The 23,081-nt window shown below is 40.5% G+C and overlaps 1 protein-coding gene across 2 annotated transcripts; it reads right to left on the bottom strand.

Annotated features, from left to right (window-relative positions):
- Positions 1 to 1,950: 1,950 nt before the first annotated feature.
- Positions 1,951 to 21,588, bottom strand: LOC143877142 (eukaryotic translation initiation factor 4G-like). Of its 2 annotated transcripts, none has more exons than XM_077379008.1 (10): positions 21,453 to 21,588; positions 20,855 to 21,050; positions 20,603 to 20,721; positions 20,249 to 20,392; positions 19,915 to 19,982; positions 19,729 to 19,785; positions 17,981 to 19,306; positions 14,486 to 17,844; positions 2,484 to 2,681; positions 1,951 to 2,374 (listed from the first exon to the last, which is right to left on the bottom strand). In XM_077379008.1, exons 2-10 carry the CDS (start codon positions 21,010 to 21,012, stop codon positions 2,041 to 2,043), a joined length of 5,763 nt encoding a protein of 1,920 aa, XP_077235123.1. In that variant the 5' UTR covers positions 21,013 to 21,050; positions 21,453 to 21,588; the 3' UTR covers positions 1,951 to 2,040. The 2 variants fall into 2 exon arrangements, with proteins under 2 accessions (XP_077235123.1, XP_077235122.1); XM_077379007.1 differs by having other exon boundaries at positions 21,271 to 21,504.
- Positions 21,589 to 23,081: the final 1,493 nt, after the last annotated feature.

Genomic DNA, 23,081 nt, shown 5'->3' with positions numbered 1-23,081 from the left:
ACAAAGAACCGTCACACTGTCAAACAATGAAAAGATAAAAATCCTAGCACTATTAACAAACAAAAGAATAAAAATAATGTATGAATAAAAGTATTGATATTCATAAGTGGAGAACGATCGCACTGTCGTTCAGAGGAACTTCGCGCACAGAGAATAAGAAGCTGTGATCATCAGGATCCCAGCACAGCCCGATTAAGTCATCTTCGATTAAGATAACTTAACCCAACCCTATGCAATTTTTTTTTAGAGGGACCTTCAATTTATCATGCTATCCCTCTAAAGTAAGCATACTTATTATCATTTCCCTCTAAATGTAGAAATACAAAGGAAAAATTGCAAACGGGGGATGCCAAAATACGGGGACACTCTTTTGAAAATTTATAAAGGGGGTCGAAAACAGGGTTATCGAGTCTAAAAAACAGTGAAAACCTAACCAAAATGTCCATAGGGGTTATCAAGTACGTAAACTAGGATTATCAAGTTCATAAAGATTTGATAACCCCTTGTGAGACTTAGTAACCCTGTTGAGAACTTTATATCCCCAGGCGAGATTTGATAACCTTGTTTAGGTTAGAGTTGTTAAATTATATTTAGACTGATAACTCCTTTTAGACTTGATAACCCCTTTTTAGATTTGATAAGCCCCAGGGCATTTTTGTTAGGTTTTCCTGTAAATTCGTTTTTGACCCTCATTTATATTTTTTACAGAAAAGTGTTCCCCTGTTGGCAATTCTCGAATTTTGGTGTCCCCCATTTGCAATTTTTCCAATAACAAATTTTCCCAAACCCGTACAGGTGAGGCTCTTTGGCTTAAAGTCATGGGTATGCCCCACAAGATGGACACCCCAATTCTTTCCACGCGTGTGACAACGAGTACCATATAAAATATGTATGGCACAAAGGGTCGCTTTCTATCAGCTGGGCTGAGTAGAGCCCCAAAATGAAGGCCAAATCGGATCGTGAAAGGCCTTGGGAGAGCCCAATTGTCAAGCCCACCAACAGCTGAACCCAAACCAAATCTTTGTAAACTTCTCAAACAATTTGGCCGTACATAAATATGGGCATTAGGTCATCGTTAGAAAATATTATACTCTACCATGTTTGGCAACCATGAATTGTTTTTCCCCATGTAATACTAGATTTACCCAATTGTGATGGTAGGGGTGGTAAAGGAAGAGGCATGAGAGGTACTGAGTGGGTAGAGGGCATGAAAAAGGCAGGAAAAAAAAATATGAACAAAATATTTCATATTTTTTGCCCACTTTTCACCCTCTCATCCCATGCCTTCTGAATTCTCTCCTCCCACCCTTGTTGCCTGCCCCTCTCTTGCCACTTGATAAACTAACATTCCATGGAAAAAAGTTTCATGATTGCCATACATGGCCTAAATGTCATTTTACTGAAATAAAATGAGGATGATATCATTTGCTGTAACAACTGCGAATATGGGGTGGGGATTGGCCTCAACAAATTGTCGATTTTCTTCCACACACAACTCGGAAGATTTTTTATTTTTTTTGAATGATAAGAGTTCAGAAGATATACTGTGAGCATAACCACATTGATTGATTCTGCCCAATCAAGATGCTGATGTTTTTTTATCTGCATTACATTCATCATACTTGTTAATGGTACAATAAGGTCACTTTGGAAGCCATTAACTATCTCATATCTGAAAACTATTAAAACCATTATTAGTAAAAAAAAAACAAATCATAGTTTCAAAACCATTTGCATATAAGATTAAACCCAAAAAAATAATGTCTAGAGGTTTCCAAAATGGCAACCTAAATCATTCCGTTAATCGGAATACGATGTCCAGAAATCCAAACGCAAGGGGAGTTTGGGAGTCAAATACCTCTCACAATGAGCCATTGATAGGGCTGCTCCTCAGTTGCTGAATTGATCTTCCAGAAATTTGCATGAAACTTTTGCAAGATTGAGAAGGAATGGAAAAAGACACCCAATACATTAGAGCCCTGAAAAAAAGTTACCCTGAAAGGCCTACACATGAATTTCTTACTCAATATAGAGCATTGTTTACATAATAAATGCATCCAACTTTCTTGATCTGACTGGATCCGGGGGTAGAAAATCCTCCAACTGTAGATTGGAGTTCACCCGGATCTCATTTAAAACAGAGTCCCCTTTCTCTTTTCTTATGATCTCAAGAATGCTAACAAGAACATCTGATGCAATCCCACTTTGAAGAAGGCTTCCCGGCTCTTCCCCTCCTTCATGTATTAAGCATCCAATCTCTCTGAATGGAACGACATTTTCTAAGATAACTGTAGCAAATATGCGACCAAGATACTCAGCTGCCTTAGGAGAATCTGTAACAGTATCTTCCAAGAAAGCGAGCACGGATTCAAACCTGGCAAAGAAACAAGTAGCGAGCAGGAAACAATAACAAATAAACTATGTCAGATCGAAAATACGGTGGGAAAACTTCTGTCAGTTTTGTAGGGAGATTTGTTATATACCCTTTGACAAGTTGTAGTTGACTTAGCAAGCTATTTTGAGACTTGCAGAGATTAACAAGAAGCTTGGCTAAGAGATCCCGGTCAATATCGTTCTTCCTATCAAAAGAGTCTGTGACCCAGAGAGTAACCATGTTGGGGTTGAAATTTGGGGAGTTCAATTCTTTGATGAAAAAACGAACCTCATCCTCGTCCCTAAGGCTGAAAATTAAAACCAGTTTTAAGCGTGCAAACTAAAACATAAAAACAAAAGTGTATACAAATATAACAGTGAACTTCTTCCAATTTCACAGGTGATACTGTCAGCAATTAGAAAGCATGCAAAAGGTACACTATTCACAGTTTCCCTTTTTTCCTTCACAGATACCCTACAGTTTGCCAGTATTACATGACACAAGAAAGTGAAAAATGAAACAGTGCCAATCAAATAGTGATAGTAAGTTCAACTCTTAACCCACATGCTTAAAACAGAGAGTTGCAAAGCGGAATAGAAAATAAAAGTCTCACAAATAGCAACAAAGGCTATTCTGAGGGAACCTTATTTTAATTTTTATTACTTTTTCAAACAAAAAAAAGAAGTAGAAACTAGCAATAAAAGCTAGTTGATAAAAATTCATGAAATCTCACAATACAAAATCAAATCTCACAGGTTGCAAGCAAAGCTAGTTGATGAAAATTCACATAGATAAAAATGAATTAAATCTCTCTCCCTCTGCATAACACACCAAAGGAAAATTCAATCCTTTCAACACCCTCCTCCATAAGGGAATCCACGACATAGAGGGCCTTACAATTGGTTTACAAAGGTAGATTCTTGAATTTCCTGCCAAGGAGCATTTGCTTAGTTCAAAACTTTCCAAGGCCCACCTCATTGCATCCAAGTTGAGAGAGATAAACTGAAGTCTGGTTGTCCCCTGATGGGATGTACCATTCAACCAAGAGGGCCTTACAATTGGCTTACAGAGGTAGATCCTGAATTTTCTGCCAAGGAGCATTTGCTTAGTTCAAAACTTTCCACGGCCCACCTCATTGCATCCAAGTTGAGAGAGATAAACTGAAGTCTGGTTGTCCCCTGATGGGATGTACCATTAAACCAAAATTAGGGTTATCCACAAACCTATAGATATAAAGGTTGATACTATTCACGGTGATTCCGTGAATATCCCATTACAAAAATTGAAGTTCGAAAACAATTGGGACTTTTTCGGAGATTGGATGCAGTTACTAATTCATGTTGTCTCTTATCTCTCCATGGTCAAGGCAAAAAGCATTAACCCTGCAAAGATCAATGCACCAATTGCTCTGTTGGAAAATGCAGTCAGATGTTTGGGGGAGTACAAGTGATCAGGAGGTGGTAACTCAAATGTGCATAACCAAACCCTGATAACCTCATCACAGTTAAAATGTTCATTTTTTTTTTCTTAATTGGGCTCTCTGGAATCTAAGGGTAGTTGGAATCTTCAGGCCCCAACTGTTTTCACATAGGAAAAATGAAAATAAAAAAAGATCATAACCCTAGTGCTAATCTGGTATCATTTCTCCATTCTAAGAGACTTCCACCAAAGAGAAATAAATCCTAGACGAGACCCTTATAGGTAATAAATGTCTACATTCAAATAGCAAAACGATAGGTCGGGCATTCATTGAAGGTGGATTTCAAGAAGGCTTATGATCATAAAGAGGGCCTGGATTTGGGGAGAAAATGAGTGGATGCATTTCTACGGCTGATTAAAAAAGGATTATACACTGAAAGTACCAACCGGTGTCACATCTCCAAAGGTATTTTTTGCCCACTTTTCACCCTCATCCATGCCTCTGAATTCTCTCCTCCCACACCCTTGTTGCCCCTCTCTTGCTACTTGATAAATTAGCATTCCATGGAAAAAAGTTTCATGATTGCCATACATGGCCTAAATGTCATTTTACTGAAATAAAATGAGGATGATATCATTTGCTGTAACAACTGCGATTATGGGGTGGGGCTTGGCCTACAAATTGTCAGACTTTCTTCCACACACAACTCGGAAGATTTTTTTGTTTGAATGATAGAATTCAGAAGATATACTATGAGCATAACGACATTGATTGATTCTGCCTAATCAAGATGCTGATGTTTTTTTATCTGCAATCCCTAAAAAAAGAGTGAAATTTTTGGATGACACCAAAATTGTTACATTTATCATACTTGTAAATGGTACAATAAGGTCACTTTGGAAGCCATTAACTATCTCATATCTAAAAAACTATTAAAACCATTATAAGTAAAAAAAAACAAATCATAGTTTCAAAACCATTTGTATATAAGATTAAACCCAAAAAATGTCTAGAGGTCTTTTGTCCTTTTCTCGTCTCTTAATGTTATCGAGTTAATTCTGGACCCGAAAGAAGCAACATCATCTATCTCCAATCGAAGAAGTTTCTACATAATCTTATATCCCATTCTACGGATCCGTTGATTCTACATTTCTGCTCTAATAATCAACCAAACTACTCTCTTTATGGGAAGCCACACTAAAGAGTAGGGAAAAGTCATCCTTAAATGTTCTATTACTGCACCATTCTCTAACAAAAATCTGATCCTATCCCCATCTCCCAATCTGAAACAAAATCAAGGACTTGAATTTCACGATATCCTAATAGACTATAGTCACTTTGTTCTTGTATTTGTCCAAAGAATCACATCCTCCATTGCCGGAACCATATTTTACATCCATCATAATTCTCCAGAGGTGCCCTCTATCTTCTCCAAATTTCCACAACCATTTCCCCAACAATGCTTTGTCCATCCATCACAATTTTGACGTTTCTTTTTCTCCTCTTTTCTGATTGTCCAATGCTTTAGCTGGTTTATTAGCAAAGTTTGAGGTCCATTAGGTTGTTTTGTACAAGGAGCAATCTCTACCCCCCTTTATAATCTTGTCTTTTCTTTAATTCCAGTTGACTTCAGAAATCAAGAATCTACAATTGTCCTCCTCTTCCTCTTTTCCTTCCTTTAAAATGCTTTCTCCACTCTAAGTTGACCCATGATAATTTCTCCTTTGGAATGATGAGATTCTCCTAGTTATTCGTGCCCAATGACTTATTCAACGTCTCGAAGGGACATCTCTTGCCCTGCGCGAGCTGGTTTGGAAAGAAAGAGTCAAGGCTTGAGTTTTGGTAATCCGAGGCCGGTTGGAATTGGAGGCCTACTAAGGGATGAGAGGGGAGGCACAAAATGGGCTTCCTTTGGTCCTACTGGGATAGCTGACTCTAATGAAGCGGAGCTAAGGGCAATCCTTCAGGGCCTTAGGCTGCCAGATGGCAGTATCATGTCAGCTCTTGTGGTGGAGAGAGACTCCCTCAATGTTATTAGATGGTTGCTTGGAAGACACCCCCCTTGAAGTTTGCGCTCCTGATGGATGAGATTTAAGATAGAGTGGAGGCCTATCCAGTTTCCTTTCGGCATGTCAGAAGGGCGGCCAATTCTGAGGCTGATGGTCTAGCTCAAGCGGGAGTCACTAGGCTTCGCCTGGAAGTTTTTGATTCCCTCTTTCCTTGAGCCAAAGTGGCTGAATTTCTAGTATCTGTCCTGTTTCCTTTTTTAATCTGACCATCTCGGTCGCCGTTGTAGTTGTGGTTTCTTATTAATAAAATCCCTTTTCCTTCAAAAAAGAAAAAGAAAAAAAGAGTGAAGGGAAAATGCGCAAGTATATGGTAAATCTATTGAAACTACCATAACTTGATGGAAGCATAATCCTAAATAGGGCTCTCGCTATCTTATCGTCATGTGGATCAATTCAACTCTTTCACCCAAAGTTCCCTCTCGGGTTCTAGATGTTATGTCAGCTAAAGGCTTGTGGAAAACATTACATATGTTCTATTCCAAGCAATCTGAATCTCGGATCATGCAGCTACAGGTAGAACTTCAAAACAATAAGAACAGCAAATCCATCATACAGTAATACCTGGCTAAAATGAAGAATCTTTGATGCAGCACCGTGAAGAAAAAGTTGAGAAAAGGGAAGAGAAATAGACGAAAGGGGAGAGAAATAGAAGAATAGGGGAAGAAGAGACGAAAATAACCTGAAGAGGAGACGACTTTAGGGAGAGAAGAGAATTGACGAAGAGAGAACAGAAGAGACGAAATTAGGGAGAAATAGAAGACGAATAGGAGAAGAGAAGTAGAAGAAGAGTTGTCACAAACAACTTTACTGTTGTCTACAAGATCAAATTTTGAGAGCGGAAATGGCTCGGGTGAGGAGAGAGAAAATGAGATGGGTAGAAATAGAAAGTATAGAGAGAGGGAATTTTCTCTTTTCGTTTCTTCTTTTTTTTCTGATTTTTCTTGGGGGGTGCCTTCTCTTTTGAATAACACGTACACAAGGAAAGGAACACTTTCCTATGGTAAATTTACTTTTGTTGGTTCCGTAAAAGAAGAAACTGCAGAGTTTCCTTCTTCCTCACAAGTCCAACCGGAGAAGAGGAAAATGGCCGGAGAACAATGGTGGCCTAACTACGTAGCAGTGGATGCGGCCCAGGGAGTGTGGCTCCTTCTCTTTGGCAACAGTAGGGTTAATGGCTAAATCAGGAAGTGGTGATCCAAGATAGTGAAACCACGATCCTTGCTGCTAATTTATTGCATCAAAATCCACAAGATAAGGTCTGAAATTGGTTGGGGTTACGGCTGAAACAAGGAATTACGGGGTATGGAAATAGGGTTTTATCGAAGGGTTTGAGTTGCAGGTTAGGGCAGGACAGGAGTGTTATGGGTGTCAAATCTGGGTAGAAATCTGTTCACAAATTGGCTGAAGTGACTGGTTTAGGGTATGATTAGTAGAGCTTGCGACTATCGTGGGCAGCAAAGGGTGTGAAAGATGATGTTTGACTGTAAATAACGGGGGTTTTAGAGGTGGTAGTGGGCGGTTTCAGAGGTAATCTGATAGTGGGTTCAAGGGGAAAAGATGGGATCTCGGTTGAGTGAAAAAATTTAGGCTGTGATTTCTGCGGAGAACAATTCGCCGTTGACTTGGATCTTTGGACCTTTTGCTCTTGGATCTTTCGCTTTGATATCAAATTGATGCAGCACCGTGAAGGGAAATAGAAGAAAGGGGAGAGAAATAGACGAAAGGGGATAGAAGAAGAAAAATAGGGGAAGAAGAGACGAAAACAACCTGAAGAAGAGACGAAATTAGGGAGAAATAGAAGAGGAATAGGAGAAGAGAAGTAGAAGAAGAGAGGGAAGAATAGAAATCTAGGGGAGAAGCTCTCAATCAATTGTATTAATCATCAAAGTTACAAAATAAGCTGTAAAGAGGCCTATATATAGGCAAATAAACAAGTTAAAAGATAGAAACCTACTAAAATAAGAATTCCTAAAAATAACATGGAAAATAAAATTCTAGAAACTAAAACATGGAAATAAAATTTTAGAAACTAATAACATGAAAATAAAAATACTAGAAACTAAATAATGTGGAAATAAATCCTAATATCTGCATCAATCTTGTTGACCAATTTTCTAAAATTCAGCAGCCCAACAAGGATGATAACAAGGTTGAATACACATTATGCTCCTCATACATTGTTTAAAATCAAAGAACTTTTTAGATGTATCCCTTGAATTAATTGCAAAACTGCTTCACAGTTCAAGCATCGTTTTAGTAATGACAATAGATTATGACAAGATCAGCTGCTTTCTAGGAGCATTATTTAAGAAAGTAGAATAGAAGCAAGAATAGAAGCAAAATGGGGTGATAATCTATCTTAGGGGCGGTCGAACTTGGAAAAAATGGAAAGGCGGGTGGGGGATTGGCTCTGCTTATCTTGTGCTTACTACAACTTTAAATGGCGGAGTTGTTGTCGATGGTGTAAACAGAGCAAGAGAGATCACATATCTGGAGTTACCCCATCTCTAAAGAATAAGTTATGGAAAACAAGAAACAAGGGGAAATCACTCTGAAGGCCGGCAGACTGGGATTCTTTATCTTGCGATTATCATAATTTCATATTGCGGGCAGATGTCGGAGGTGCCATTTGAACAGAAAGAAGGGTACTCCAATCCCTGACGCAAACCACACCAGTAAGGATGACGCCGGACTCTGGGACGATCCTCTCATCTCGAGGGCGGTTTTCCGCTTTTATCTATATTAGGCAAGGAGGTGGAATCAAGGTTTGACACCTTAAAAGCCTGCTTGATTGGAAGGAGGAAGATGACTTATGGGTCCCTGAATGATCTTTGGATGTGGGCTAAAGGAGCATGAGATACCCTCAGGGGCGATGGCACTTGAAAGGGAAGAGGGACAATTGCCCCCCTTAATTTTTTGGGAGAAAAAAATATACCTTTATTTTTTAATATTTTTTTATACTTACCCCCTTTTTTAAAAAATATGCCCCCCTTTCCAATCATCCCTAAGATAGAAAATAAGTTTAAAATTTTAATTTTACCATTTTTATGGGTCATGTTATTAGGTTTTGCACTCTAAAATTGTAAGATGTCATTTTTGTTTATCTTAATGTATGTTGGTGATGGAATATATATGAGGGTTTTTTTTGGAAACTATAATATTGCTTTCATTTGTTTGGAGAAAAAAATTACTATAATTTTTGCCCCCTTGTGCAAAATTTCTGGCATCGCCCCTGGATACCCCATCCCTCCCTTGCCCGAGTATCTTATCACAGGACGAAGTTTTATTCATGTTTGATTCAGTGGAGGAGGGTGCTGAGACCCTGGCTAAAGGTATCGAGGTATGGAATAGTCAACTGCACTCTTTATCCACTTGGAGCTGTGATTATATATGAGCTTTGTGTCTGCCAAAATCCTTTCTTCATGGTGGAAATTACCTGCTTCCCTTGCCCAAATTTGGATCTTGGGCCAGTACTTCACAGTTCCATCTCTGCTCCTTCGGAGCCAGACCATTGTTCGGAGCTACCATCTTCGGGGAAGGATACTCCGATTTTGGATAGGTAGCCGTCGACAATGGTGATGGGACCTCCTTTACAGTCTCTGGATCTTCAGGGAAGGAGAGCAGCTGATCCCTTGGGGCCCGCTCGTCTGAATTCAAATTTCAAATTTCACTGCTCAGCTGCAATGTCAGGAAATACGAAGAAAGATCTTTTCCCCCGTTCTGATCCTCCTGTGAATGATGGAGGTGCCTTGGGATCATCAAACTTTCAACCTGTACAAGATAGCCTTCTTCCCACTGTTCTGGACCCTAGTGAGGAAGGTTTCAAGTTGAAGGGTCCTTGTCACTCGTCCAGGCGTGCTAGGAGTGCTAGCTTGGCTCGCCTGTTGACCCAGATGGAGAGTCTTGCGAAATTAAGGAAAGTTTTGGGAGGCTCTAAATATGGGATTTCTGGGTTCCCTTCTTCCGGGATATCCTTTAGGTCAAAACCCAGACCTCGCAAGTGGAAATCTAGCTTTGCATGGTGGCAAAATTTTAAAGTGGATGGGTCTGGCCGCCATAAGGGGTATCCCCGAGGAAAATCTCCTATGAAATTCATGGATGCTCTCATTAAAATTCCTTCCGAAGGGCTGAAGAATAAAAAGAAATATGATGCTGCGACCCTTGTGAATTCAATCTAGATTGGTTGCTCAAATCCCAAAGGTAAGTGTTGCTTGTGGATGAAGTCTATTTCGGTCCCTCCAAAATCTGGATGATGGTGCTTGGATGTGGGGGGCCTCGGAGAAGGTGCATCTGCTATTTATTGACCCCAGCCATTGCCAGTATCGATAAGTTTTTAAGGCAGATTTCGCTAAGGAATAAACACTTCTAATTAAATGAAGGACAGGGATCAATTTTTGGGATAAGCATTTAAGGAATTTTAATACTCATTATTTTAAGTATTCTTCTCTTGAAAGTTTTCCTCATCATGGGAAGTCGAAAAGGTTTCCTCGAGTTGGGATGGATGTCAATGAGTAATACGGCGTCATTAATGCACATTTATGGCAGGAGGAGTTTTTTGTACGCAGATAGGAGTATGTGTATGGACACCTGTCCCTTGGTCGGAGGTCCCTTCGTGGCGGTGATATACATAATAAGGAATTCTCGTCTTTTCGATTTCATTAAGAGTAGAGAAAACACTCGAGAAAACCAGATAGAAAACTTGAACGATACCGCCTTACCCCGGTCCTCCTCCTCCATGGCGGACCGGAAAAGGAAGCGTATTGTGGAGTTATCTGAGATAGAGAAAACATTAAGCAGGGTAAAGGCAATGGTTTACACTGAAGAATTGGCTTCTAAATTAGCGCCAACACCGAGAGAACTCATCAGAGACTTCTTGAAAAGACAGTGGAAGCTCTTTAAGGAGGCGGCTAATAGGAGGCCGGAAACATTCTTCACTGTATCTGGGTCACATAATGTTAAGGAAACCCACTCACCGATGCATAAGCATCCCTTCTTCATCAAGGTCTTGGAGGAGGAAAAGACCTCGAGGCAGTTAAGATGGGAAGACGACAAGGAATCAGGAATTAAGAAACTGCAGGCTATGATTAAACAGAAAAGTGCACCTGAGGTAACGGACCCGAATGTCAAGGACCCCGGCTACTAACCTTGACGAGGAGGTCTTTACATATGAGATGGAAAGGCTTCTGTCGGACTTAAAGAAATGCTCACCTTAGGGAGAGCCTTTTGAAGTTCGATAGTAGGTTGTCCATGTATAGGAAAGTACATATTAGGATGCTGGAAGATTTGTCCTTAGGAACCTTGTATGGGAGGTATTTTGTTAAAGGCACTAGGCAAGTGTATAGTTGAGAGGATCTTTTTGAGGATAGGATAAAATGAAGTTCCCTAAAAGAATAATGGCCCCAGTAGATTTCAAGACCTTCGGTGGAAGATCGCAATGGCTTTAGTAAAAAAATTTGAAATTTCAGGGGTATTCCTAATGCTTGGAAATGGGAAGAATATTTTGGAAAATGGTTGGACCGTGATGAATTCAGAACTGCTTTTTGGTGGACCTGGAAGACATTTGGGAGGGCCAATGATTGGTTTTATAGTTGTCCTTTTTGTGTTCTTCGACTTGGATTGTCCTAGGTCTTCATACGTTGTAATATTTGGGGGACTACTAGTCCCCCATGCATGTATTCTTCGTATGATCTTAATATATTTTCGTCATCTTTCAAAAAAAAAAAAAGCAAGATCCTCACCAGACCAACCATTCCAATAGTCATTGATCTCAGAGTTTTGTGTCTTCACCATGAGAGCATAATGTCTGCAGACATAGCTGTCTCAAACTTATCTAAGCCTCATGCATCCAACATTCATTCTTTGGATAACTTTGAGGAGTTTTATTTCTCCAATAATCAAACTGGATGAGGATGCTTTCGAGGCCAATGTCGTAGTTAGGGTCGTGGCTGCAGGTATCTCAATACTAGCAGCAACAGTCATAGACACAGTACACAGTCATAGCAACAGTATCTCAATACTAGCTTGGAGAACTCTGATCCTGCTTGCATTACGGGGGTACCTCTGTAGTGAGGAGAGAGGTCAAGCGGGCGTTCTCTAGTCCAGTTGGCAATAAATATTCTAGCAATCCAAGTCCAAGCCACGTTGACCAAGATGTTGCTTGTGGATCAGTTTCTTCTAGACTGACTTAATATGGAGAATGATTCGTTCAACATCATTAATTGGGGTAGAGACAATGTCAACTATTCTTGGCACTCTGTGAATGCCATCGAAGAGGTGTTGGACTTGGTAGAGAGACGTTCCACATCTTTTCAGCATGTGCAATGCTCAGCTAATAGTGAGGCATGCCATCTTAGCCTGGTTTGGGTGGCTATATTGGAGTTAGAAGCCTTTTATCATCTTGCTCCTTGAGGTTTTATCAGTAGTTTTTTTTTTCACTTTTTTTAGGTGTTGTTTCTGACCATCTCGGTCATTGTGCTTTCCTCTCTTTCCTAATAAATCTTCACCATTAAAAACACACAAAAAATACCGTACAAGTTTTAGCAATAGTTGAGGACTGAGTGAGACTCAGGGCTCTCATGCTAGCTCGCAATCTATCATCATCTATGATTTTGTACCATGTTTTGTTCCTTTTGCTCGTATCTCACACAACACAAGGTCATCTGGTTGTGGTGGCCAAGATATGGCATTGATAAGGTACAATTCTGGCAGGAAACTACTTTGCCATATGAAGTTCAATGGTTCTACAAAGGAGCAGAACCTCCTAGGTAGTGGGCCCTGTGTCCTCAATAGTATAGCAATCCCTCATATACAACAACTCTCAGGACTTGCTCAATTCAATTTGATCACTATGGCAAATCAACTAGGATGAGAGAGGCACAGATGACTTAATAATAATCATGGTTAGAAAATTTGACTAAACCAATTGCAGTTCATCGTCATCCATCCAAAAAATCATGGGTGGAAATATTTGACTAAACCAATTACATTTCATCCATCCAAAGTGCAATCCATTCCAAAGCTATTTCTTGAGGTTGAAAGATCTAAGCTTTCAAAACAAGCCAAATTTGAAGAGAAATTGCCAACAAAGACAAATTGTGTGTCTCTAACAATTGCTCAGACATAATTTTATGTTAGTGAACCAATTGAGCTTTACTCTGACAGTAATTATATTACAATGTAAGCCTTCTCCTCTATGTTAGGTAACTAAACCTTCTTTTGTCAGAATGCTCCTGTGTGAATTGTTGAGAAAATTATATGCACTATTTAGTGCTCTTCACTGAAGCTTTCCAAAAGCCTCTCCACCCTCGAGACATCATTCAGACCTAGTCTAATCACAGTATATATTTCATCATTTTCTTCCAAACAAACTCTATCTTGGGTTTACACTATCCAATTAATTATACTACACCACCAGATTATATCCGTGAGATTACTCGGTCCAATTAAATATACGACATTACTTTGCTTCTACACCACTTCTATGTTGTTGCGTTTTCTGTTCCCCCAAGGTTTTAAATTTCAGTTTCGGATTCGATCGACACGGAAACGTTCTGATTTTGGTTGAAAATTTCAGTGGAAACCGGTAAAATCATGGAAACATATGGAAACACATACAAATAATAGAATTTTCGGACAAAAATTCAGGAAATACTAGAATAAGCACAAATGCACATTTAGAAACCATCACATAAGCAAGAAAACTATATAATGGTTTAATAAGATCAAGCACCTAGTGACATTGGCTGTCAAACATGTCTAATAATTCAGTATATACCACATTTCACATGAAATTCTTATAATTTTTATATATAATACAAATACCACATTGCACATATAATGCATTTACGATTTTGGTTTTGGTATGCGTTTCGGTTTCGGTATCGATTCGGCGAGGATAGAAACAGAAACATTTTGATTGTTTTGTGTCAGTTTCAGTGGAAATATAAAACCATAGTTTTCCCTACAGAATATGGCGGGCTAGTATCTTAACTATATTTGCAAGTATTTGCTACCTTATAGTGAACCAATCCGGGCATTTCCAACATGATATTATAACAATAGAATAGATCAAAGATCATTCTTCGACTGGTTCTAGAAAAACAGCCTTCACCCGATCCTGTCAAATAGTTTTAAGAAGCCAAGGGACACGGAGTCCCTGAGGAAGAACAAAAGGTGATTTGAACAAATTCGCAGAGAATCAATATGAATTTACAGGAATAAAAAAAAAGATGGTGAGGACAGATTTACACACAGAAAAAAAAAAAGTATGAACAACAATTAAAAAAAAGAACAATAGCCTAGTAAGTAAGCTAAGAAGGACTCTACAACCTCTACCTCGCATGTTAGCTATGTTTAAAATTCTTTTCAAAGATTAGTATAGATTAAGCAATAAGGAAAGGGAAGTGATATATCCGCCCCATTTTATTACTTGGGACAACCAGCAGCAGTGTATCAATTACTAGAGAGGGGCTGATGTACTTAACGTCAGAAGGATTCAATGGGGCTGATTGCCACGTACACTGCTGCTGGGTGTCCCAAGTAATCAAAAGGGGCGGATATATCACTTCCCATAAGGAAAACAGATAATATATTTCTAACTGTAAATGAGATGAAAGATGTTACCTATAGAATTCTCGTATCGTTGCTATGGACAACGCTCGCAACTGATCTTCAGAAACTACAGATTCAGAAGGTACATTTTGGGGCCTTGTAGAAGATCCCTGTACACGGCCCATGGGAGGGGAGGTCACCGTCGATCTATCAAAAGAACGATCTGCATTTCTTAAATCCCTATTCCCAAAAGATGTATTACGTTCTTGGGAATTAGACAGATCATAAGTGGGCGTTGCTATAAACCTATCTGGTATGTATCTCGGCATGAGTTCCTCCCTTGAGTTAAAATGTGACCAGTCCGATACAGAATTGTTACCATTTGGACCTAATGCCATCATCCTTCTTGAGTCGTCGGTGCTAGAAACATCAGGCAAGGGAAGGCTTGGCATCAGTGGCTGTCCTCTGATTGACATCCCCCTAGCAAGACCACCTTGAGGGCCAAGGGTAATGGCATCATCATCAATAGGCCTTTGAGGCAAGGGAACTGATGGTGTCCTGCTGTCAAAAGAATTTCTATCCTCCATCCTAAAATCTTGAGTGCCAAATCCACGAACTTGAGGTGGCATACCACGGAAACCACCCATCTGCTGGGTGCTTGGAGAAGATAACATAGTGGACCCTCGGGGTCCGTAGTCTACAGGTTGCCCCCTTCTTGCTGAAGAAGTAGGGCCAGGGCCACGAGACAATCTACTTGTTTGTACTTGCCGCTCTTGTGCTGCATCCCTGTGAACTTCCTCAATCTTTTTGGGCCCTTCAATTTTCCTCCTTTGCTGCCATTTATTCTTTCTCAAATCAATTGCATCCTTCAACATGAACCTCACCCGGGAAGATAGCTTCTGATTGTTTGACAACTTAAACATCATATCAAAATAGAAATCCATATGTTCCTTGGCTTTGGGATGATCTATCATCTCCCCAATTGTACTCATTAACTTACACAGTGCTTCAACATCTTCCTCATCAGGACTCTCATACTGGCCCAGCAATTTTTTAATGCATTCATGCATGATTCTCTCAGTCAACATCCTTTTTTTATACAACTCACCAATTAATCGAATGTTCCCCAGCATCCGCCTGCGCGCCTGGACCTTTTTCTCCTCTCTTTCCTCCTTGGACCGCTTAGTCTCACCCTCCTCCTCAACTCTGTTGGCTTCGGCTTGCTCCCTTTCTCCTCTTTCAAACTCCTCCTGGCACTTGTTCAACAGCAATCTTTTGAAAGTAATCTTCTCATTGTCCTTGCTGAAATCAGGTAACTCACCAGCAAGATGGTAGCAGAAGTTCGCATACATTTCACAGAAAGTTGGTTCCATCAGAGCTTTATCGAAAATCTGTGAGATAATGCCCGTAAGAGTGTCTGCATTGTCAATGTTAACCGCTTTCACTTGCTCAAAAAGTTTTTCAAAGTTTTGAGGTGTTAGCTTGTTGAGAATTCCTTTCAATTGTCTTTGCTTGGCCTGTTCCTCATCAGACACTTTACCCACTTCATACTTTTTCTCAGCTTTGTGCATGGCCTGCAATGGAGTCTGAGGAGAAGGAATCAAACCTCTCTGAACCCCCGTTGCACGCTGCCACTTGTCAGCATCCAAGATATTCCGTGGCATCCCTCCCGGAGGTGCCAGCGATTGCATTGGCCCTGAGAGAATCCCACCACCATACTGACCATATGACTGGCCATGTGGATTCTTTAAAACCCCATGATTGCCTCCTTGACCAGGCCAAAAATTCACACCCGCACCTCCATGACCAACATCTAGTCGAGGGTCACGTCCAGATGTAAGATTACGTGCTTTGCTCCATTTGTCATCGTCCCAAGTACCACTCCCACGGCGCTCAAGTCGAGGTCCCCCAGTTGGCCTATCTATAACCCTTCCAGTACTTGGATATGGCTCACGGTCAACAAGGTAGGAAGTACCAACTTGAACATTCAAGAGGCTAGCTATATCAGATCCAATCTCAAAACCTACAGGCAGATCAGTACATTGCCCTGAAAAGGTCATGAGGAAGTCTCTAGAATATGTCTTTTTACACAGATCCCCACTTCCATTTTGATCAAGATTATTCCTATGTTCCCCATTTTCTGATGTTTTTAGTTGTGGAGTAGAGATATCTGCTGCATCTTCCCAATCTTCCAGTTCAGCTTTACTTTGTGCATCCTCCTCGCTTGCTATTGCAGCCTTCTCAGTATCATTTACAGATGGCTGTTTCACATCAACGGTTGAAGAACTCTCTATACTTTCTGAAGTGATAGCAGTCTCCTGCTTTTCCTCTGGGCCCTTGTAAGCCATATAGAGATCAGAAGTTGTCCCAGCAGCATCTGCTTTCGAAAGAATTTCCCTTTTTTTCTTCTTTTTTCCAGTACTCTTTACCCTAGTCTGTTCGAAAGAGATCTTATCCTTAGATCCAGATCCTGCTGCAGAAATAGAAATTTGACTACCACAGGTGAACTCCGGAAATTTCTCATCGAGTTTCCGGGCCATTTCAGATGAAACAGAGGGTGGGGGGGCATCAGGAGTCTCTGGACGAGATAAACCAGATTCTGTCACTGCAACTTCTTGATCGGGTGTTCTTTCTTCGCTTTTAATTTTAGAGGCATCTAAAGTTGAAGTTTTATCTTCATAAGCATTTGTAAATGAAATACCACTAGTAGCAGACATATCTTTGTTATCTGCTGTTCTGTCAACTTTTGAGGTACAGCCCACAGCCTCCTCATCCATATCCGTCTGTACAGTTTCTCTAAAATTCAGATCATTGATAGCATTTGTTTCTTCCAAATCCTCTATTACGACTTCTTTCTGTGATACTATCTCTGTTTGCTTTTCACCTTCAGAAGAGTCTGGAAGGGCAGATCCTGTATGCTTTTTAAAGTTAATGCAATCTTGGGTTAAACCCTCTGGTGCTTCAGTTTTTGGGATCTCTGTTGTTCCCATAGTATCTTGTTTTAGTCCAACCTCCTCTGGAACACAATCGCCTTGCTTAACATGATGGACAGAATCCAAATCTTCAGATATAGCCACATCTAATTCGAGACCGAAAGGGTTTGATGGCTCACAGGGACCCCCCTCCCCATCTTGAACACCATCGGTCATTGCTTTTGCTGATGTTTCCAAGCCAACTACAGAGCATTTTGATGTAGCAGGAACAGATTCACCTTCTTCAGTTTCAGATCCTGTGACTAAAGAAGAAACACTATGCTCTAAACTTGGATAAGGCAAGCTCTCCATGGCGGGTACTCCAACTGCCTCAATAGGAGCCATCAAATTCTCAGAATTTTTGGCTGCTTGCCTAGTATTTAAGCCAGACGAACCACTGTCCTCGGAAATCTTTAACGAAGACAACTTCCAAGTACCTGCAGAGGCAGAAGCATCTACCTGCACCAAAGCAGAATCACATCCAAAAGGTAGTAAAAGAAAAAGTCAGCCATATTACGAAGAAATCTAAACTTGACCTGAAAGCTATTAAGTGACATTGGAGAAAGATTTGCATGTTATTCTTAGCATGCAGTACCTGGTGTTGTTGCTGGGATTGTCGCAGTTCTTTTTTGCCCTGCTTTTGTTGTTGATCTTTTATGGATTCTGACCTGCTAATGGGTTCTCTTCTCCTGCCTTCTGAGTTGCTCACAACATCAGATGAAGTTGTATCCGATGATTCGGAAACAGATTTTGGCCGCTGAACACCACTATCAGAAATAATCTCATTGCCCCTTTGCAGAGGTGAAAAACTGGCTTCCCCAGACTGCTTTGATAATTTATGTGGTTCACCCTTGATAGCAGGTGAGCTAACTATCACGGAAGAAGTCCCAGTCTTTTCTGCAGGTGGACCAAAAGCTGGCTTCACTGTCACTTGAACTGAAGATGATGGGGGAGGAGCTGATATTGCACGACCATCATGAGCATGCTCCAAATTGACAGGTTCGGAAATGCCAAGCATCTGAGACCCGGACTTACTAACAGGCAGGGGATTGAGAGAAGAAGGGTTCATGAAAGATATGGTGGACCCACCCTGGCCAACTGTGTAGTTATATCTCGAAGTAGAGGAAGCGGGAGTCATCTGGGTGCTTGTCATAGGAAGAGAAGTTGAAGCTGAAAAGTAGATAGATGGCGGGTTATAAGAATTAGGTTGTATAGTCGAATAGTAATTCATCGGAAGAGCAGGTGAGAATGATGGGATGGGCTGGGATTGAGGTGCCACATTAGGATGAGACCTCGGTCCTGAGGAATGCGCACCACCCAAATACGACTCTGTCCTTTTATCCAGCCTCAACTCTTCATGAGTGTCTGGATGAGTTATTTTGACTTTGCAAGGACCAGCAAATTTTCCAGCCTGCTGGTGAGCGAATTGCGGGGCCATTCCGATTCCCAGGTTGCCAAGCTGAGGGGGCAATTGATGATGGCCCATTTGAGGTGCAAAGCCCGGATGCATCATCCCTTGTTGTAAAGAATGAGATTGAAGGCCTGGAACAAAGACTTGCTGCTGAACTTGGGCAGCATTCCCCACTGATAATGGCATTTGCATTTGCAGAGAACTGGCTGTGACCCCCTGTGACTGAATCTGAGGGTTAGGGCCCCCAAATTGTACAGGAACTTGTGGCTGCTGAAATGGCATGGGCATAGACATTGCAGTCATAGGAATAATAGAAGACTTTTGTGGCGTGGCAGGAACACGGGCAGCCGGAACTTGGACACGTACGTCCCTCTTTGCCTGTGTTTGTGGGTGAGACTCCACGGTGTTAGATTGGTTGGTGACACCTGAATCCTTCCTCGGTTGCTGTTGTGGCTTAGGAGCATAAGGGATTGGCAACGGTGGCACAGATCTAATGGAATCATGGCGTGCCTGCGTGAGAGAATTATGTGGCATTGAACAACGGATTCAAATTCAATGATATTGATAATCATAATGGTGATTGCAATGATGACTGTTACTTGGACACACACACACACACACACACACACATATATATATATATATATAGAGAGAGAGAGAGAGACACACACACACAGACAAAAGGACACACAGAGACACAGACAAAGGTTAGCAATGCCAATGCTCAGCCAAACATCTGAAATTTATCATGTGCTACAAGGCATGTCTGCTTATGAGCTCCTCATATGATAGCAGTCACGGAGATAGTGCTCATGATTGAAGATGCAATATGACAGTAAACAGAAAGAAATAATTAAAAAGAAAATAACTCAACCCAGTATCATAATGGCAAGGGGAGAGGTGGTCATGTAACCTGATTTGGGAACACAAACCTGGTCACATTTCTGCTCATCCAGATTTGGTGGGGCTGAGCTAGTCCGGGCAGGTATCTACAATTACACACGGCACCCCGAATGGTTCCACTTAGACAAATTAAAATAAGACAGAACTAAAACAAGAGACAATCCCAAAAGAACTGTAAAATCAATGAACAAAATGGGAAATAAATAAACAAATACCTGCATTCCATTCATGAACCCCGGACTTAGGGTCCCAAACTGAAGAGGAAAGGCCTTGGACGCATCGCCTGGGGGAACACCATGGTAAAACACTTCAGTATAACATTGCTAATTGTCTAGATTTCCAAAAAGGCAGGAACACAACCTCAATGAAAGAATTAAAATGGTGTTAAGAAATAACAATGATGGATAAATAACAATAAGAGGCCACTCCTTACGACCTATATAGACATCAAACCTATCATGTGGAACAGTTATTTGCTCGCACATAATCCACTTTCAGTAGCAACCCAACAAGTTCACAAAGCACAAATTTAATAGTATAAAAAGCTACCTTTTGATGGTGTTACGGGTGCTCCAGAATCCGAAGGTCCAGCAGCAGACTGAGACGATGGAGCCTTTGGAAGGACTCGAGAGCCTCTCGGAGCAGATGAATCAATTGGTTTGGTACCACCCGGTACCGGTGCATCTGATACTCCTATAAAACCCAAATATAAACAATAAAAAAAAAAAACAAGAAAATCCCCACAAAATTCTATTTCTCCAGCTCAATCAATACTATGTGCTCCTCCCTTAATTCTAAACAATCCAAATCAACCAAATAGCACCCACAAAAAAAATGAAAGGAAAGGATAATGAAAGAAAGATAACATTTTATCCCAAAAAAGGAAAAACAGGAATTTCATACCTTGGATTGAGGAATGGATATGAGAACCATTCTGTACGGTGCGAGAATTAGCAACAGGGACACCAGATTCAGAATTAGCACTAGCAAGCCTAGCCCTAGACTGCGCTCCTTGTCCATTACTAGATTTCTCAAAATTCGAAACCATCAACAAAACAAGAAAAAAGAAGACACCGCCAAAAAAACAGAACATTTCAAAAACCCTAATTTTAGAATCATGAAACCTAACAACCAAAAATCCAAAAAAAAAAATACCTTCTATTCGAGGAAGAAGAAGAGAGCGGAGGGGCGGTCCCCCCACCGCCCTTCCCCCTGCCTCCCGAGAAGCTCCTTTGCTGAGCGGAGATCCCGGATCGACCAGGTTTTCTCGACTGTGACTCGCTCCTCTCAGCCCTAGATTGATTGAGGGACATAAATACAAAATCTTGTTCCTCCTTTTGTTTGATTTTCTCTGCCGACCATAAGAAAACACAAAATAGATCCATCAATAAAACGATCCGAATTGAAAAGAAACCAATCGGGACAATAAAAATACGAAGAAACAAAAGGAACCCTAAAAATCGGTGCTTGAGGTCAGAAACGATGAATTCGAGAGTTACAGAGACGAAGAGAGAGGATAAATAGAATGGCGATCAGATTTCGTGTTTTTTCGAGGGTTTCGATGATTTTACCTGGAGAGATTTAAGTGAAGATGATAATTAGGGTTTAGAGGTTGGGAGTTGGATGGAAGAGAGTGGCGGGAATCATGACGAGACTACGAGAGAGAGAGAGAGAGAGAGAGAGAGAGAGGTCGAATGTTTCAGGAGAGTAGCGAGGGAGAGAGGGAGAGAGATTTTGTTTTTAACAAACCAACCTGCAAGATGTCAAAATTAGGTTTTTTATGATAGAGGGGTTCGTTTGTTGCTCCCATTCACTTCATTACGTTTTGTATGTGTATTGTTGCTCTTCCTTTCACTTCACTCCACTTCGCTTCGTACTTTTTGTATGGGTTTCCTTCTTTCTTATACTCTTATTATTTCTACCTTTGTGTAATATAACTACAAGCGAAATACTTTTTATCTTTGTTTGGTTGCACATTTTCCAGTGTTTACTAGGGTCATATGCTCATGTCTGGCATCCAGGATTTTTATTTTTTTTTTTTTGGTATAGTGATAAATTGGTGTCTCCAAGTAGGCGTGCAACTCGGGTCGGGTCGAGGCCACCCCAACCCTGCTCGAGGAACCCTTTTTTTCCAACCCAAACGTGATCAGACCCGATTTCCAACCCGATGAGGTTAAACGCAACCCGACCTGAATTCAACCGGATCTAACCCGAGTTTTTAAGCTTGCAAAAAAAAAAGGTATAAAATGTAGGGTTTCACTTGGGGCGAGTTGGCCAAACCCTCAACCCAAAACCCACCCCAAACTCAGCTCGGGCTAGGAAAACTCAACCCGACCTGACCCTACTTTTTTCCGGGTTGTGTTCAACCCGAGTTGCACGCTATCTCCAAGTGATGAGAGAGAGGGATAGGGCAATGAGAAAAGAAGAAAGATTTGAGAGGGCAAGATTGAGATTAGGGTCATAAGTAGATAAAATTCAGGAAAAGGTCATCTTATTTTGAGTAGAGTTTTTTGTTTCTGATCTTTAGTTGCATCAGCCCCGTCTCCACTTGAAGACACTGGTTTATTATGGAAAAAAAAAAAAAAAAAAAAAAAACATGGTAGCCACCCTAGGTATTTTGGTTGGTTTTGGTTGTGTTTATGACATGTCATCTATTGTGGTGTTTTGTTGCATATTTTAATTCAAACTGCTAGAAAACTACTTGTCATGTCTTTCTTTGTCTGTCCATGTGACGTGAATATGTGACCCTCACCAAACAACTTAAAAGAAAGTAGGTATTTTTTTTTGCTATGGGATTTAGCACTCTTCTCTCTGTCTATATATTGGTAATGACATCCCTATTGCCCCTTACTTTGGTAATGACACTTTGCACACAAATTACATTAGCTGATAGCCAAAAACTACTTACCACTACTCTAAAAGGAGACTTCACTGTTATTACACTTGTTAACTAAAGTTCTAATTCACCAATATACTACATTTACACCTTTGGCTGTTTATATGTATGTGAAGAGCTAGTAGGACGCAGAGGTTTTAGCCCTGCCCTCATTATAGCGTCCTCAAATCATTTTTTATACATATTTCTAGTAAAATAAAATGCGAGGGACACCCTTATATGGAAATGGTGGTAAAAGAGGAATTATAATGTTTTTTTTTTGCTAGTTGGTGCCTTGGTGGTACTTATTTGAGGAATTATAGTGTTTTTTTTTTGTGCTAGTTGTAGGATATTTCACGTTGTTCCTTGTTAAGGTTTATGAACCTCTTCTGTTTGGTGTGAGATGGATTAATTAGTTTTTATATGCTGGACTTCCATGCACTCCATATGAAACTAAAAGAGGTGCAATTAACAATGGGTCATATGAAGTGACAAGCTAAACCATTC

The sequence above is a fragment of the Tasmannia lanceolata genome, unplaced genomic scaffold (assembly GCF_043159265.1).
Source record: "Tasmannia lanceolata isolate RefF3 unplaced genomic scaffold, GAP_Taslan_0.1 ptg000005l, whole genome shotgun sequence".
In the NCBI taxonomy this organism is placed as follows: Eukaryota; Viridiplantae; Streptophyta; class Magnoliopsida; order Canellales; family Winteraceae; genus Tasmannia; species Tasmannia lanceolata.
Note: the sequence above shows the minus strand (reverse complement) of the source record. Positions and strands in the feature narration are given on the sequence as shown.